The following is an 18,554-nucleotide window of genomic DNA, read 5'->3' as shown; positions in this document are numbered from 1 at the left end:
TCCGATAGATGATTTCCACTCCGGTGGGAAGCTTCCCATCAACAAGGTGTAGTATCATGGCGATGAAGATGGAGAATAAAGTTGGGGCAATAACACATCCCTGTTTGACACCCGATTCCACCTTAAATGGGTCACTTTGGGAGCCATTGCTGTCCAAGACTGTTGCCATCATGTCATCGTGGAGGAGCCGCAGGATGTTCACAAATTTGCTTGGGCACCCGATTTTTTGGAGGATGGTCCAGAGAGCGCTGCGATTCACTGTGTCGAATGCCTTTGCAAGGTCGATGAATGCCATGTACAGAGGTTGGTTTTGTTCCCTGCATTTTTCTTGGAGTTGTCGTGCAGTGAAGATCATGTCCACAGTTCCTCTGGAGGGGCGGAAGCCATTCTGGGATTCTGGGAGGGTGTCTTCTGAGAGGGGCAGAAGGCGGTTTGCAAGGATTCTTGCGAGGATTTTTCCAGCAGAGGTTAGAAGGGAGATACCTCGATAGTTCCCGCAGTCTGTTCTTTCCCCTTTTTTGAAGAGGGTGATGATGGTGGCATCCTTGAAGTCTGCTGGGATTTTCTCGGTCACCCACACTTTTTCTATGAGCTGGTGGAGTTGGTGTGTCAGCGCAGGTCCTCCCTCTTTAAAGATTTCAGCAGGGATCCCATCCGGTCCGCTGGCTTTGTTGTTCTTTTGTTGGCTGATGGCATTGCTGACTTCTTCCAAACTAGGCAGTGCTGCAAGCTCATCCCTGGTTTGTTGTTGTGGGATTTGTGAGAGGACCTCTTCGGCCACATTGGAGCTGCGGTTTAGGAGGCTTTGGTAGTGTTCTTTCCAACGTAGTGCAATTGACTTTTGGTCCTTCAGGAGTTTGGTTCCGTCTGATGAGCGTAGAGGCTGTATGCCATGGTTTCTTGGCCCATAGATGACCTTTGTGGCTTTGAAAAATCCTTGAGCATTATGGGTATCTGCCAGGTGTTGGATTTCTTCAGCCTTCTTTGTCCACCAGATGTTCTTGAGTTCTCTTGTCCTTCTTTGGACCTCAGCTTTTGCACTGGCGTAGATCTTTTTCTTAGCAGCACAGTTGATGTCTCTCTGCCATGTTTGGAAGGCTTTCCTTTTCTTGTCAATTAGCTGTTGGATCTCGATGTCATTTTCATCAAACCAGTCTTGATGTTTCTTGGCTTGGTATCCAATAGTTTCTTCGCAGGCTTGGATGATGGAGGTCTTCAGTTTGTTCCAATGTTCCTCAACATTTTCGGGGTGTACTGTGGGTAGATGGTCCTTGAGTGCTGTTTGGAGATGGGCTCGTCTGGAGGGCTCCTGAAGGGCTTGGGTGTTCATTTTGCGCCTTGTCTTCCTTCCTTGGAGTCTGCGCTTGGGGGCGATCTTGATAGCCATCGTGGATCGGATTAGCCTGTGGTCGGTCCAGCAGTCGTCAGCACCTGTCATGGCTCTTGTGAGGAGTACGTCACGGCGGTCTCTGGCACGTGTGATTACATAGTCTAAGAGGTGCCAATGCTTTGACCGGGGGTGCTTCCATGATGTCTTGAACTTGTTTTTCTGGCGGAAGAGCGTGTTGGTGATGACAAGGTTGTGCTCCGCACATTTGGTGAGAAGCAGGATGCCATTCGAGTTGCTGTTTCCAACCCCGTCTTTTCCTATGGTGCCTGGCCACAGGTCGAAGTCTCGCCCGACTCTTGCATTGAAGTCCCCCAGGAGAATGATTTTGTCCTCCTTAGGTATCCCCGATAGGACAGTGTCCAGCTGATAGTAGAATTTCTCCTTGATGTCTTCATCAGCGTCTAGTGTTGGTGCATAGGCACTTATGATGGTTGCCCGTTGGTTTTTGGCAAGATCAATTCGGAGGGTGGAGAGTCGTTCGTTGATGCCAGTGGGTGCTTCGGACAGATGTTTCATCAGATCATTTCTGATGGCGAAGCCAACTCCGTGCATTCTTTGGTCTTTTTCGGGCAGTCCCTTCCAGAAGAAGGTGTAGCCTCCTTTTTCTTCCTTCAGCTGTCCCTCTCCTGCTCTCCGGGTCTCCTGAAGGGCTGCTATGTCGATGTTGAAGCGTCCCAGCTCCCTTGCGATGATGGCAGTTCTGCGTTCGGGGCGTTCACTGTCACTGTTGTCCATCAGAGTCCGTACGTTCCACGTACCGAAGTTCATTTTTCTTTTTTGGCCGCAGGATGGTGACCCCACTGGACGCGGCAGTCCAGTCAGGGATAAGTGAGGCAGACTATGTTTAGGGCACCTTTTCTAGCCCCCTCCCCGTGTGGGGTGAGCAGAGTGGGTCCTAAAAAGGGCTGCTCAGTCGCGGATACAGCTGCCGAACTACTCAACTGCCTCGGACCTTGAGGTAGAACGACTGAGTCCGTACCCACCGCCCATGTGTCAGTCTGTGACTAGGGGCTTCCAGATTTCACAGTCCTGCCCCCGTCGCCACTCGCTGATCGCCATGGGGCTTTGGTTGGTTGTTTTTATTTTCTTTGGAAGACGCCTGTGCGTGGGTTTTTTTAATGTGTGGAGGTCAGTGCACAACTGAACAACACACAGTCTTCACAGAGTGAGGTTCCACTGGTGATGTAGTTTAACACAATGACCGTGGCTTCTCAGTCTGTTGCAGCCTTCTTCCGCCTTCGCAGCCGTTGTAACATGTGCCATGTTATCCTCCGCCTGCTCCGCCGTTGAGGTCTTTGGGTCTTCGGACTGTGCTTGGTCCGGGACCTCCCCCGCGGCCACTCCTGGGAGTGCACGACTCCAGTTGTTGTGCCCACAGGTTCATCGGAACACGCAAGCCCCCTCACCACGACAAGGTGACAGTCCATCGAGGGGGGACCCAAGAACACAAATAGAGAGAGGGAGAGGGAGTAACATGCATTTTGCATCCATGAAAATATTTGGTGGGAAAATCCAAAATGTAAGCCTTGCTGTTCACCATTGTATATATGAGATGCCATTGTATATAATTAGACTTTATCATTCATGGATTTTGGTATCCACAGGATATGCTAAATCTAAACCTTAGTGGATACTGAGATCCCACTGTAAATATATATATGTAAAAGTTATATAATAAGTGTAGAACATTCCTGCTGAACATGATTTCATTCAGTTCTTGTGGGTTTTTTCGGGCTATATGGCCATGTTCTAGAGGCATTTCTCCTGATGTTTCGCCTGCATCTATGGCAAGCTTCCTCAGAGGTGAGGTCTCTTTGTATAGAGAAATCAGTGGCTGTACTGTTGAATCATGTCTTCCAATTGAATTAAGAGTCAAAAGAGAAATTCAAGAAGGAAAAAGAGGGGTTTATTATTTGGGAACTTTGCTTTTATGAACTTCATTCATGCTCAGCGTTCCACCCAGGGCTAGAGACAACACAGAAGTCCTGTGCCATCCTTCACTACCTTAAAAAAATAAAGAGAATAGGGGAAAAAATCAGTATGTCTCATTCCACTAATGATTTGTGCTGCAAGAAAAATACCATGGCTAACCAGCATCCCTTGGAGTAAGGGTGGGAGGTCTGTCACAGTCTATAAGACTTTTCCAAACCCACTCCATTATCTTTATTATTGTACACCAGAAATAGAAGAGAACTGACTCTTCTTCTCATGGAATTTACGCTAGAAAAGAGAGACTATATCATATAATATAACAGGGGTTGACTTCAGCAATATAGTTATGCCTTTGGGGGCTTGAATGCTAAAACAGCATTGATGTTCAGCCAAACAGTAATGTCAAACTCCCCATATTCTGTATCTGCCAAAAAAGAGAGAGACAACTATAAAATAACAATTGGTTGAAATGGCTCAGATTTGTAGTATCCATTCACATTAAGTAGGAAGGAAGCTAACAGCGAAAGCAAAAGATACGGGAAAGGGTGGTGGGATGCAACAATGTGTGTGGAGATTAGATTATCATGAGAAATAACAAACCAGCAGAGAGAAGACATTTGAAAAACAGGATGAAGGAGAAATGAAGTGAAACAACTGCAAGAAATTTGAATGTCTTTTCGAGCAAAGAACTTTGTTCTTCTTTGGGTACTGGGATGGGAGACTCAGGCAATTTGCTTCAAGATAAAGAGCTTTCTTCAGCTAACCTCTGCATCCTTGCTCTACTCCACTTCCTCTAACATTTCTGAACATGGGTAGATGTGCTTCCAAAACACTGTTTCTCAAACTGTGCTCCTCCCGATGTTTTGGACTACAGCTGCCACAATTCCTAACAGCTAGTAAAGTGGCTGGGATTTCTGGGAACTGAAGCCCAAAACACCTGGAGGAACACAGTTTGAGAAACACTGTTCTATAGAAATTAATTCTGGGTTTCCAGGTTTCAGTGAGCTATCCAAGATGTCAAGCATATTGTGGGTTCTTTTCAATCCTTGAATAAAACCCAGAACAGATTCACCATGCCCTGACACATGAATAAACTGGGTGCCACCAATCTGAAAATTTATAATCTAAACTACAATTTAGGATTCAACAATGGTTTGCAATCCGGGCCTAGAAATCACACGATTATTTTTCAGCTTGGAATTGATGAAGTAAACATAAAATGTGAGAGGAAGAGGGAATGTAGGACCAAAGTGCACATTCAGATGCCTTCAAATAATAGTGTAATGCAGGGGTTCTCAAAATAAGGCCCGAGGGCTGGATATGGTCCTCCAAGGTCATTTACCTGGCCCTTGCTCAGGGTCAACCTAAGTTTTGAAAGCACACAACAACAACAATCCTATCTCATCAGCCAAAAGCAGGCCCACACTTCCCATTGAAATACTAATAAGTTTATATTTGTTAAAATTGTTCTTCATTTTAATTATTGTATTGTTTTTAAGTGTTTTTACACTACAAATAAGATATGTGCTGCTGCATAGTGATTCATTCATATATATTTTTTTCAAATTATAATCCGGCTCTCCAACAGTTTGAGGGACTGTGACCTGGCCATCTGTTTAAAAAGTTTGAGCACCCCTGGTGTAATGGTTTCCGTTGGCCATTATTTGCTATATACAGAAACAGCAACAAACCATAGTTGGTCAAGAATCTGTCTCCTGGTGGACATGCTGATCAACATTTCCATGTGTTGGGAGAAAGAAAGAAGCAATAGAGTTCCTGTGAGAAAGCTCAGGAAAAAATCTAATTTGAGCAATTCCCATATGCAAAGCTTTCTATTTTAAGTGCTGTTAGCAATCCCTCTAAACTATGTCTTCTTCGATTTTTCAAGCAATGAATATATGTGTGTGTGTGTGTGTGTGTGTGTGTGTGTGTGGTCTATTGGAGGTGTGTGCCTTCCCAACATGCCATAGGTCAAGACTTATCCAGGGTCATCATATGAATAAGAAAAAGGTCACAATAAGAGAAAATACTATGGATATAGAAAGTCCCCAATTAAATCTCTGCTATAACCAGTTAAATATTAGATAGCAGGAATGAAAATGACGGCTGTTCTAGACACCAGAAAGACATCACAAGTAGACAGATGGGCCAAGGGTTTGCTACAAGACAGCATACTAGGTTCATAGAAATGTATGGTTGAGGATTGAGAGGAATCCACATGTCTTTGGTTCAAAATTAACCATGAAAGAGCATTGTATCCTCCAGCTAGAGGTATTTTCCCATCGGGTGAAATGGGTTTGCTGTTTTTTCTGCATGTTGCACATAATATTGAAGCACATCCTGTCAGCACACTTCTTTGGTTGGTAAAATACCACTTTCTTAATTGGGTACAACTTTGCTAGCATAGTTTGAGCTTTCAAATATTGAAAATTATAGTATTTGGACGTCAAGACATGTTGAAGAAAAACTATACCCTGAGCTAATGTATAAATATGTGGTTTCTGGAATGGCAAAGAAATTTACATTTTAATGTACAGGTTTAGGACAGAACTAGATGTGATTCAGATAATAGGGTTGCTACAAAAATTGGTAAGCCTTCATTTCATTTTTCCCTCCTTTTCCCAACGTGTTTGACTGAAAAATTGGTTTGTTGATCATTATATTTTGTAGTTTTCTTATTCTCATGCCAAAGCAGTGGCTGCTGATGGAAGAAAGACCCTAGGTACTAGTGGAGGAACTTCTGATGGAAGAAAGACCCTAAGTACTAGTGGAGGAACTCCAACTTTTAAGCCTGACTTCTAGACATCAATTGGAGAGTTGGGTGCACTCCAGGGAATCAATTCTTCCTTCTTTCTATCTTCAGAGAAAAAAATAAAATAAAACACAATAGTACACATTTCAGCAACATATGATATTTGTGCACCGGACTGCAAGCATTTGACTACAGGACTAGAGATTTTCTAACCACATAGAAGTCACTAAAAGGAGCTTATAAAACTATGTTCTGACCTTCCAATCAGGTTGCCAATGCAACAGATAACGGAACTGCTCAGCTTGTTTCCTTTTTTATTCAAATAATCCCCCATAGATCTTGCTGATATTTTTAAAAGCTAGTAAAGGTAACTTTCACAACAAGCAACTGATGTTCACAGAACTCTTTCTCTATTCTTTCTCACTACTTCATCACACCAGACAATGAATCCACTTTAAAGCCGGTTTCTGCCTCCTGTAGAATTCTGGGGTTTGTAGTTTAGTGAGGTTATTATAGGCTCATCCCTAAACTACAAACCCCAGAATTCTGCAGGAGGCAGCAACCGGATTTAAAGTGGATTCATTCTCTAGTGTGATGAGGAAGTTCTGGCACCATTTTCAAAGTAGCAACTGTTTTTGCTGCTTTTTAAAAAAGATTTTGTTTAAAATTAGATACCTTCTTTGGGAAAAATCAGTCTGAGGAAAAGAGCACCTAATAATGCTAATGCAGACCCTTTTAAAATCATTTCTTTTGGGTCTCAATCTTCATCCCCTGCCTTCTGAGCAGGTGCACCAATAAGCTCTCTTTTTGTGTCATACTCTGTTTACTTCAGTCTTCCAACATACCAACTTTCATCATTGTTGTTGTTGTTGTTGTTGTTTGATTTGGGAAGGTAGGATAAAACCCCCCCTCATTGTCAATTCGTTTGTTTTTCTCCTGCCTCCTCAATAGGAAAAAGAGCTGAAGCCTGAATATGGCACCCTCATAATGATTTAACTAGAGCTTAATGAAATTTTCATCACAACCTGCTGTTCATTTTAATGGCCTTTGAAAGACAATAGAACAATAGCTGGAGGGAAGAAAAGACTTTCCTGCTGCATGCATTTGTTTAAAAGCCCCCATGTTTTGTAGTACTCCCAATACCTCGTCCCTCATCTCTTCGCAAAGCTGTAGGTCTTTTGTTTGTGCTATACATTTTCATTTCAGCAGAGCTGAGATAATGCATAAGCTCTGTTACCATTCTTATGTCTAACTGTAACCTTTACTTAATGGAGTCTCTGGCATATGCATGGCCTCCCACTCAACACAGCATTTTCACAACCGACTCCCATCCCTCCCTCATTCCAATTCGCCTCCCCCATCGACTACTCAAGAGACATGACATGGACATCATCTCCAGAAGGTCCTTCCCAGTCAAAACTATGAAATCAGTCTTAATGCTGAGGCCACAATATCTGTCTAAAAGCAAACAACAATGCTCCAATCTATTCAATATGTCTCTCTATTGGTAGGTTGGGGAGGGGGAGAAGAAAGGGGGAAAATAATGGGGGAAGGGAAGAAGGAAAGGACTGAGGATAAATGGGCATTAAACAAAGCAGTTGTTTTCCAGCAGACTCTTATTGTGGGCTCCATTCAATAGGAACAGACTAATTTGCAATCACATCACACAAGCATGTGAGTACAAGGCAAAGAACACTATATTTTTCAGGTCTCTCTTAACTAGCTTCTCTGCAAATTTTGGTGCACCTCAAATACTATCTCAGGTGGAAACTATTTTTTTGTCTTCTCAAATGGATAATGTAGATAATCACATTTGGAGAACTGAAAAGCAACAACAAAAAAGCTTGAGGATGGAATCCTTTCTTTAATTGTAGTTCCCAGTATCCCCAAGCTAAAATGGACAGGATTTGCAACCTCCCCTGCCTTCCAAAAAACCTCTCCCATTTTAACAAATGAAAAGCAGATTTTTGCAGGTCTGTCCAGGCCTCTGACATAACCACCATACTGGTGGGAAGACTTTATGAGAATATTATCCTTTTTATTTCTCTTTCTTGTCTTCCTTCCTTAAACACAGACTCTTCTATGTTAGTGTTAAGTAGTGCCTTAAAGACCAACATGTGAATGACCACCCCAGCTTTGGATCCCAGCTTTTTTTCTCCTCCTCCTGTTATGATCAACTGAAAATGAATCAGAACACCAAGAATTCGATTACCATTGAATAAAATGAAAAAGTTCCTGCTTGTAGGTTCAGAGTCTCTAAAAAGGAAGACAAAAGGAAAACACATGCTTATTTGCAACTTCACTCAAGCCACAGTACTTCCGATGACATGATCCGATGATATCCATCTTCAAACTGCAGGAAAAAAATTAATCTGTCCAAATAAGTAAAAAGATTCATCTTATCATAAAACAAATTTGGTCTGCTCTTTTCTGCATACATGTGGAGGAAGTCAGCATGTCAATATTCCACATTTCCTTGGGATGTTTGATTTAGAAGGTTCACCGTCCTACCATTCACCCATTCATGTAAGCTGCTGAAGCTAAACTCTATACCACTTGACATCCCCTCTCGTCAAACCTTGCTCCATTGTTAACACCAAGAACTTTTCTCCAACAATTTTGACAACATTAATAACCCAAGGGGAAGTGGGCAGGAAGCAGTTGCCATTGCTCCTGTCACCATGGTGATTAGTTTTCTCAGAACAAAATGAGATGGTCCATACAGCTGACAGATACAGTTGGATTCCAGCCAAACTCTACAAGGGATGGAGCTGGGCTGCTGTTAACAATGGTGTGAAAAATGCTAAACTATTTACAGTTCTATTTTTATTTAATTCACAATCCATCATCCATTGTAATGGGACTACAGTTTCTCTAAACTCATTTTCTCACAACTACCACGCGGTTTTCTCACAACAGTACAATGTCGGCTCCTCTCACAACATTTGCCTTACTTTCTATGTGTCCACAAAATCAAGAATAAGGAAATAGCGAGATGAACAATACCCAACAGCAGCTTCTTATTGAAAAGCAGAGAGGTTATCAAAATGTCACAGGATCTCCTCCAAAGAATAACCAAGCCAAACAAAAGCCTCAAGATATCCAATTGTTCAGCAGTATATAGGACTGGCTAGAACCTATGGAGAGTCTATTAAAACTTTTCACAAATACTTTTCTCATCATGAACTTTTCTGGTCTAAATTCCATTGTGAAGTTCCTACAAGAGAAATATTGAATTATTGTCTCTGATTTACCAAGTTTCCAGTGATTCAGTAGCTTTCCGCTAGTTGAGAATAACAGTTGGATTTAGGTCCTTATCTAAATCCAGTTCAGACAAGGACCTTGAGATGAGATCACATTCCCCACGAAAGCTCTCTACCCATGGAAGAAGGAGGAGGAGATGATGACAACAACAATTTCTTGTTGTAGGACATAATGAAGAAAAGCAGTTTAGAAAAATCCAAACACCTAAAGATGGCAAGAATACCTCACTGAGGAAGAAAAATACAAAGTCTGTAGTCATTCAAAGATGTCATAGGCATATCTCCTCTTTTTAACTTCTTGAGATTTCTCTTGTGGAATGCTGTTGTTGGTTTTTTTTTTTTACAGTAATCAGACAGTATATAAGGATATAGGAATTCTGTTGTGCTTTAGTTTTGACTACACCAGCTCTTAGTACTCCTTGGGGCTCCTCATAAATCCATCTTTATACTAATTGTTTGGATGATTACCTCTCAAAAGGCCAGCACATCTAGCTCTCTCAGCATCTTGACCAGGAGGTGTAATCTAAAAGACTTCCAAGATCTGATTGGGACTGTAGATTAATTTTCACATTAAAGCATGGCTTGATGTTACAGGCAGTGAGACTCAAAGTGGTGATTTCTGGAATAGGACCAGTTCCCCAATACTTAGGCTGCCAGTCGCTGGAGAGTTTCCAAGAAGGAAAGAAACAATTGTAGCCAATAGGAACAAATATGGTACTGGTCTTTAGCACATTGGGAAAAAGTAATTGCCAGCTTCCATGTTAGATAGCCTGAAAAAATAATGCTGCTTTAGAGAAACCTCAGTTCAAATAGCTCCCTTTCCTCCCTTTGTCTTCCATGGCCATGAGGTGGGTTTAAAAACTTTTAATCGCAGCTTGTTGTGACATGAGAACTTGGACAAACCATGATTAATCTTAACTGTTAGATAAGACAAGCAAGCATCAAATCATGAATGATGAAGCTGGCTTGTTTTGATGAACAACAGTTAAGATTAACCACAGGTTAGGGCTTGGATGACACACTATAAGCTATAGCTAAAGTAAAATAGAAACAGACTTTGTTGTTTACCCAACTGTGTTGGAAGAGGAAGCCCGAGGCTAACTGTATATCGCGCTTTGTGGAATTAAATGATGGTTTAGCATTGTCTGAACACAAACAGCAACTGAGGAGAAGTTCAGACAGCAGGTACTTCGTATCAGAATAGTATGTGTCATTATTGGGGAATCACTACTGATATTACAGATAATCACAGAAAATTTCTCCTTGTCTAGGAAATCGTACCTTCTGGTTCATTCTTGATGAGCTCCTCCATTTTCCTCTGTTTTAATGTGTCCACAACATCTGCTAGACTGCCTTTACGTCTCTCGGGAGTACCGAGGGCTGTACTGGAGAAAGACTCTCCACTTTGACGCCCACCTTCTTCTGCCTTCGAGGGTGAGGTAGATGAGTTGTGTGGAGCAAATGAAGACATCACTTTATTGCCATCAACTTCCTGAAAGAGAAATAAGAGCAAATGAAACACCTCTTCAGGGGAGGAAAATGTTAACCACGTGTATACACAAAGAAAAGGAAAAAAATAACAATCCTTTTTTCCCATTTGAGTTCATTGCTATTTGTTCCTCTGTCAAAACCTTTATTTAATGGTGAGGAAGAAGAAGAAAAGAAAGAAGTATAGCTTCAAAAACACAGAGAACAAAGCCTTTCCATCAAGGATAAACTAAGATTACAGGCTGAAGTGAGAAAAGATTAGCGCTCTGGAGAGAAACATTATATATATATTTTCTTCCAAATGAGAACAGTTAATGTTCACAGCTTTTCCAATAACGACTGTATGGATTACCTTTAATTGTTTGCTCCTTTACAGCTTTTTATGTTCCACCTTTGGGGACTTTTTAAAAAACCTTTCTTCTTCTTTGCTTTGACTAAGCATCATTAATTTTCTGTTTCCTTTTTTTTTTCTAAGTACCTAATATCAGTATGGTTAGATACCTTTGAAAATGAAGCAATAACCAAATACCTTATACCACAATGGCCTCATCCTTTCCCCATCACAACATGCAGTTTAAATAACTATCTTTTCTCCCTGGATTTGATCAGATGATTCTTTCTAATTTATTCTCTCTCCCCACTCCACTTCCATATCCCTTTTTCTTTCTTTCTTTCTTTCTTTTGAAAAGACTCTTTTAAAGACAAAGCTTGTAGAACAACAGTGGTTCTAATGATGCTTGTAAATGGTAAGTCCAATGACATAAGCACACATCTTGCTCCAGCAAAGGTGAGATCTGGCTCTCATTAAAGTCACTAAGAATATTCTCACCTATTTTAATGGATTTGACTCTTAATAGCCACATTCTGTTCTGTCCTGATGAAACCAGCCTTCTTCACACTTTCTGATATATTTCAAACAACACCCTCTCTCCCCCTCCTTTACCTTTTGGCCTTTATTTGATTCTCCCTCCTCCTCTTTTGGGGATTTTCTTTTAGTTTCATGTTGTTTGTGTCTCTTAAAATGTTTATTCTGCTGCCGGGCTATAATTGTGTTGAAAGTCTTTTGATAGATCTGAAGATGTAGGCTCTTGCCCACAAAAAGCTATGCCATAATATGTTTAAGTCTTTAAATTGCATTCCACTTCCACCCCTTCTCTATAGGCTCACACAACAGTGCCCCTTTTTAGGTCCATCCTTTTTTTTCTGGTTGACATCCATGCTATGGTTGTTTTCTTCTAAACATAGGAAGAGAGGCAGGTGGATTTTTTTTGTTTGAGGGTGAAGATCCATTCTCCTGTTTTACAACTGATCTCCCCGCAACTGCTCCGTGATGTACAGAAGTAATCCCAGTTCCAAAGCCATGTCTGAAATAAGGTTCTGAGTGACTCTTGTGTAGAATGAAGATACCCACTGCCATAGTAGTATTATGAAACAGGAGTCCCTGGTGGTGCAGTGGATTAAACCCCTGTGCCGGCAGGACTGAAGACCGACAGGTCGCAGGTTCGAATCTGGGGAGAGGCAGATGAGCTCCCTCTATCAGCTCCAGCTCCTTATGCGGGGACATGAAAGAAGCCTCCCACAAGGATGATAAAAACATCAAATCATCCAGGCGTCCCCTGGGCAACGTCCTTGCAGACGGCCAATTCTCTCACACCGGGAGTCACTCCTGACATGACAAAAAAAATTATGAAACAGACCTGCCAACACCAAAGTCTTTGGCCCTCCACTCTTATTGAACCTATAATTAGAAGTGTCATCACTAGGGAGTCACCCAATTTGGCAGGTCATGGTGTAACCCTGTGGACCTCCTCCTCAATCAGACCACACCACAATATTGTAGATAAAAATACCAAAACATGACTATAGAAAGCTAGCAGTAATGAAAACAGTGCATTGCAAAAAACAAAACAAAACAAACAAACAGATGATTTGAAAGAAGGTAATAGTGGCAGCTCTGACCAGAGCACATGTGCATTAAAAGGTTCAAGCAGTAAATAAGCATAGATGTTTAGCCTTGTAAGTCTATTGATATAGTACATGTAAGTGGGACTTCAAAAATGTATTTGTTGTTATAAAGGTGCTATAAATGAAATTAAGATTTGACAGTGTCTATATACTAGAAATTATTGAAGGCGCTGACATTATTTTTTTTTCCTCATCTGGTGTCAGAAGAAGCAACCAAGTTTGGTAAAGCTACTGGTTTCCTTGAAGTCAACATTTCTTTGTTCCTGGGTAATGCATGAGCCAGTCTGTTTTGAGTGTTTGACTGCATGTGCATCTAAACCACTTTAACTGCAATAAGCCTGCACTATGGAATTCTACCACTTGTTGTGTAGCAAAGTCCTTAGACTTCTCTGTCAAAGACTGCCGGTGCCTCAGCTCCCACGATTCCATAGCAATGAACCATGGCTGTTAAAGTGGTGCCAGATCAAATTCATTCTACAGTCTAAATGCATGCAAAGACTTTGTGAGACCTGGGTTAACATCCCTACTCATCTACAGAAACGAATTGGGTTAATATGGGCAAATCACATTCTCTCAGCCTTAGAGTAAGGTAATGGGAAACCCCTATGAAGAAATCTTGCCAAGAAAACCCCACGACTTGAAGGCACACAACAATAACAACACTTTACAGCCTACACATTCAGTGTTGAGTTGTTATACATAAATAATACTCTTTTGATCACTACAAAATAGTTTATATGAATGCTACTATCACGTATTCCTTTCTCCAATGTATTGAAATGTGAAGATCATCAAGTCACAGAGTTACAGCAAACTGTCCTACACATTCAAATCAAAAAGCAAATGGCATAACGTTTATTGAACTTACAAGCCGTAGTCCTTATTGAACTGCAGCACAATGCATATAAGGGCATTATATGTTTAATTCCCTCCCCCTGCACCCAAAAAGAAAACCATACGCACAGCTAGCACATTAGGGGAATATTGGAACAAAAGCCTTTATATTCACATGTTGAGTTTTCTAATGGCGAGGTGGTTTTGAACTAAGGAAGCATTCAAATAGGTAATAAAGGACATGAAAAGAGCTATATCACAAAAATCCTTCTGAAGATCCCATTTGGATCTTGGTAAGCTCATTATAACACCCAAAGACAATATGAGGACCAAACAACAGAATATGTTTGCATCAGACCAAAAGCAATTCACTTCCGTTCGTATCTCTTAAATAAGCACGTGACAGCAGAGCTAGAAAACTGCAAAAGTTTAGGCAGACTTGGGAAGTGGGGGGGGGGGGGGAAGACGTTTGCCTCCCTACCTGGAAGTACATATCAAAATTATTTGACACGTCTGGTGTTCCTAGGAATGTAAAACTTAGACAACATTCAGATTTGTAAGCAGGTAATTAAATCATACGCACACAAACTGCCACACCTATTATCTCTAGTCCTCAGCATTAAAGTAGAAGTTATAATCATGATTTGTGGCCATATGTGAAAAATGGGGTGGAGGTGGGTATTTATTCCAGATTAATAATTTGGGTGATTAATTTACTCCATTGACAAGTGGGGTTGTGCTCTGTATTTGCAGGGGAATAGAACCTTAATAGAGATGTAACAGAAAAAGAAAAGCACACCAGACTTTAAAGTGTCCCCAAATGATTCTTCTATGGGAGAATCAGTGAAAAAAACTAGAAGTTGAACACACCAATGAATCCTAGGAAAGAACAGTTATTATCTCAGTGTCAAACAACCCAGTGGTGTCGTCCTACCTGCTCCCCATCACCTGCTTTCTGGAATATTGCTCTCTACTAGGAATCCATTCACCTGTTCAAGTTTGATTACATTTCAGCCTTTGACTATGTTAATCCTTCTAATAGTTTTATGAGGTTAGTGGCTGTTTCCATGCACAGAGATTTTGCCTGGTAAATCTCGTGCAAATCCGATATGCTCCGGCAACATTCAACTCAAACAAGTAACAACTGCTTTTTAAAAACCAATAAAACCACAAGCCCTCCTTCAAACTCTCTTCCAAACTGATATTGTACTTACCCTAGTACTTGCCAGTTTCTCACTTCCTCTCTTCAAAGCACAGCAGAGAATGCACTCAGAACCTTTGCTTCCCTCCTCCCTTCTTCTGCTCCCCCCATATTGAGAATAAAAGTGATGGGCCCAAGAACTGCGTGTTCTGAGTCCATCCAGATAATCACAGACAAAGTTAAACTTCTAATTTCCAACAGGGTTTCCCATCAAGACAGAACATCCTTCTTCCAAGGTTTAATGATAAAACAGGCTTCTGCCCTTTCACGATGAGGTCAATAATCTTCCTTTGTTAATCTTGATGAAGCTTTGCTTAATCTAGCCCCCTTGTCACCTTTGTGATTGACAGGTAAAGTCATGTCACTGGACAATAGACTTTATCCTCATCCCAGGCATTTTTCTCTTTCTCTCTCTCTCTTCCTTTCCCTTTCCAACATTATCTCATGTTCCTATCCTATTCTGCCCAGTATAAAGTCTTTATTCCCTATCTACTATTTTCATATTTGTCTTTGTAAGCTTATTTGTTCCTCTTTCCTTCAGGAAGCAATATTAAAATGCCATTCCTTAGGAACATGTTGGATATTACTCAGAAAGATTTCTATAGTATTTTTTCTTTATTTTAGCTAGAACTTCATATCGTACACTGACTCACATTGACAGTCATCCCTCAACTACCTTCCCTAAGCCAAGAAGTAAATTCAGACAGATGGGAACAATGGATAAAATGTTCAGCTCTTTGAAATAAATCTTTTATGCTATTTTTAATAGCAAAAGAACACCCTATTTCTCTCCAAGAAGACATCCATCCATGAAGTTCCCCAGCACCTTTCAGCTCATTGATGATCTATATCTCTTTTCTTCTGGTGAAAACCAAGTGTAAAATGGGTTCCTTGCATGAATTCTTGTGAACCTGCTGTTGGTTCCACACTTCCATCATTCCAGATGAAAATCTGATGTCTGAATTGTTCCAGGATTGCAAGTAACCTTTTCCTTCTCATCTAACCTGTTGACATGCTGCCAGTATAGTCTGAATGCAAAAATATGTGGATACATATTTTCGCATTCAGACTATACTGGCAGCATTTCAACATACAGCTACTCTTTCTGCCAGAGCTATGACAAAAGAAGGAATCAGTCAACTGACAAGAGCCAAATTGTACCAAGAAAGGCAAGCCACACAGCTCCCATCTAAAAGACTTGCGAACACTCCATGTCATGGGAAAAAAATGCCAATTCCTTTGAAAAATATACAAATTCCTGTGAAAAGTAACCAACAACACCTAGACATTACTTTCCCCAGTTGCTTGGTTATGTTTGTTGACTACCTTGCTCAGAGCTAAAAAAAATGGCATATCTCCTATGATTTGTTTTTCATAAGGCTTTCCACCAAATCCTGAATTTTTGCTCATAACTTGCTGTCTCTTCTTCATCCCCATCAATCTCCCTCCTCATCACATACTCCATGTAGGATTTTAGTGAAGTGGCTTTGTTGAGCACTAAGTTTCCGATGGTTAAAGTATGTAGGGAATAAGGAACATGATGATAAAAGCCAAAGAAAGGAAAGGTTACAAAAATCATCTTGGTACTGATAAATAAGTATGGATCATATCAGAGTGAGGATGAAGGTATGGTCAAATGTCATTGAGTTTGCTAGGAAATGGTGTCCATCTATCCCAGAAGTGGTCCAGCATGTTTCTGTTCTTACATTCCAGGTGCTTGGGAACCCACCAGTTTTTATTTTCTTCCACCCTTTGAGGTAGCTGAATACCTGTCTTATTATCATAAATGGGACCTTCATCTGGATGAAATGTGAAGCCTGAAAGGGTCAATCAGTCCATAACAAATCCACATTTTAATATGCTTGTTGGCAGACATTAAAAGGCAATTGCTAACATTTATACTGGGAGAGGGTGGAGGTTTAACAGAAACCACAACGAATAGCACATGGTTACTGTCATTGTAGAACCTAAAAGAAGCTGTTGGAGAAAGATTTAAGTAAGCAAGATCGTAATAACAAAGTGGTTCTAAGATGGTTCCTCATCCATGGTCCAGCACAAAATTGTGGATAATTTTCATATTTCTCTAAGAATTCTCAGCATGGCAGTCTTAACGGGCATCTTGGATTTTTTAAAAAATCTATCAACAGGACATTTAGCTCAAAGTCAAAACCTTAAGGGTGATGCCTTAAGTATTTTTATTTCCATGGTAAGCACTGTAGTTCTTAATAGACAGATTGTCTCATAGACATTTCCTTTCCTGTTTATGATCACATCACACCTCCCAGTTTATGTCAACCAGAGTAATGGTTTATTTTGGAAAAAATAATATTAGAGCATATAACACTTGGATCTTATTCATGCTGTACATGATTTGTGTCACTTGAATATAGACTGGAGACAGATGGGAGTTCTTCAGAGAGGCTTGGGTGTTATGATAGAGCCATCACTATCTATGGTATGCGCTTCCCCCATATTGCTACTCTTTAACTGATTAAATTTACAGATTAAATGGTTTTCTGTGGTGTACATAGCATTTAAAACAAACAACCATGCCAGTGTGATCAGGACAAATAGAGCAAAAATTGCAAATATGTATATTGGGATGAGCAACTGTGAACTCTCCAGATGTAGCTGAACCACGCATACCATCTCCCTCCCGAACATCACCAGTGGTGAGAAAAAACTGGAAATTCGCACTCAAGTCAAGGTAATATTAAATTCCAAAGTCTAAATTGTCAAAAAACTGTTAAGCACACCATGGAATATAAATTCTGCTCTGCTACATTTATTTGCTCATATTTGTACATTGTGTAATATGAAATGTCAAACAGAGTGATGTCAAATTATGTGATGTCAAACTCAATATAACCCCATATCATCCATACTGTATCTTCAGATGCAAACTGGTAAAGTAAATAAAGAAAGGTTGCTACTTCCTCTCTAAAGACCACCAGCAAACATGTTTTAGACCACAAATTATAGTCCAAGAACCACAATGACATGAGTACGAGCTTTCCTCTTTTTTTGCTGCCTTCCCATCACCCTGTCACAAACAAGCTGAGCCCTGAATTGACCTGAGCTGATCCAGCTGCCTATATCTGGGTAATTACAGGACAGAAAGCTCTGAACACAACTGTCCATCTGAGGACAATAATATATGGATAGGCAAATTTGCAGATGCAATCCTGGAGGTCTCTATGGGGTGTGCTGTGTATATAAATGATATTCCAGTTAGAATTATATCCAGTGTGACTAAGTTTAATAATCTGTCTTGCTTTTCAGACATGAATTGTTCTATCTATTGTTAAGTGTATTTGAGCTAATTCATATACAATCAAGTGAACATTCTAATGACTACAAGATGCACAAACATAGCTGCACGGGGAAAGAGCTATTCAAATATTCCAAAGCATATGGGAAATAAATTATTCTGCATAGAAATAAATTGGAGGGTTTTTGTATGAAAATCACATTTTTGTACAAAATTGATGTTCTGCACAAAAACAGCACACGATATTCTGGAAAAGGTATTTCTAGCATATATGGGTTTCATGACACACGAGGCCGCCTTACACACATCAGTCAATTGGCTGCTCTGATATTGTAAGGTTTGATATTCAGCTGGTCTTTTCTTGTATGGAGATCCCAGGTATTCTGGAATGGCATCCTCTCCTAGTGCGAATCAGGACAAACAGATATGATCAGATGTGTTCAGAATAATTGTCATAA

The 18,554-nt window shown here is 40.6% G+C and overlaps 1 protein-coding gene across 9 annotated transcripts in view; it reads right to left on the bottom strand.

Moving 5' to 3' along the window:
* The window catches only part of SOX5 (SRY-box transcription factor 5), an 897,493-nt gene that overhangs the window by 318,566 nt on the left and 560,373 nt on the right, over positions 1-18,554 (bottom strand). For 7 of the 9 annotated variants that reach the window (XM_060776580.2, XM_060776581.2, XM_067469306.1 and 4 more), the window contains one exon: positions 10,619-10,829. In XM_060776580.2, coding sequence (XP_060632563.2) covers positions 10,619-10,829 — 211 coding nt within the window. Of the gene's footprint in view, positions 1-10,618; positions 10,830-14,558; positions 14,588-14,838; positions 14,898-18,554 lie in introns of those variants that run through there. The other 2 variants (XM_060776585.2, XM_060776586.2) reach the window with 2 other exon arrangements.

This window comes from Anolis sagrei, chromosome 5, assembly GCF_037176765.1.
Source record: "Anolis sagrei isolate rAnoSag1 chromosome 5, rAnoSag1.mat, whole genome shotgun sequence".
Taxonomy (NCBI): domain Eukaryota; kingdom Metazoa; phylum Chordata; class Lepidosauria; order Squamata; family Dactyloidae; genus Anolis; species Anolis sagrei.
The sequence above is the reverse complement of the archived record's forward strand: the minus strand, read 5'-3'. Positions and strand labels throughout refer to the sequence as shown.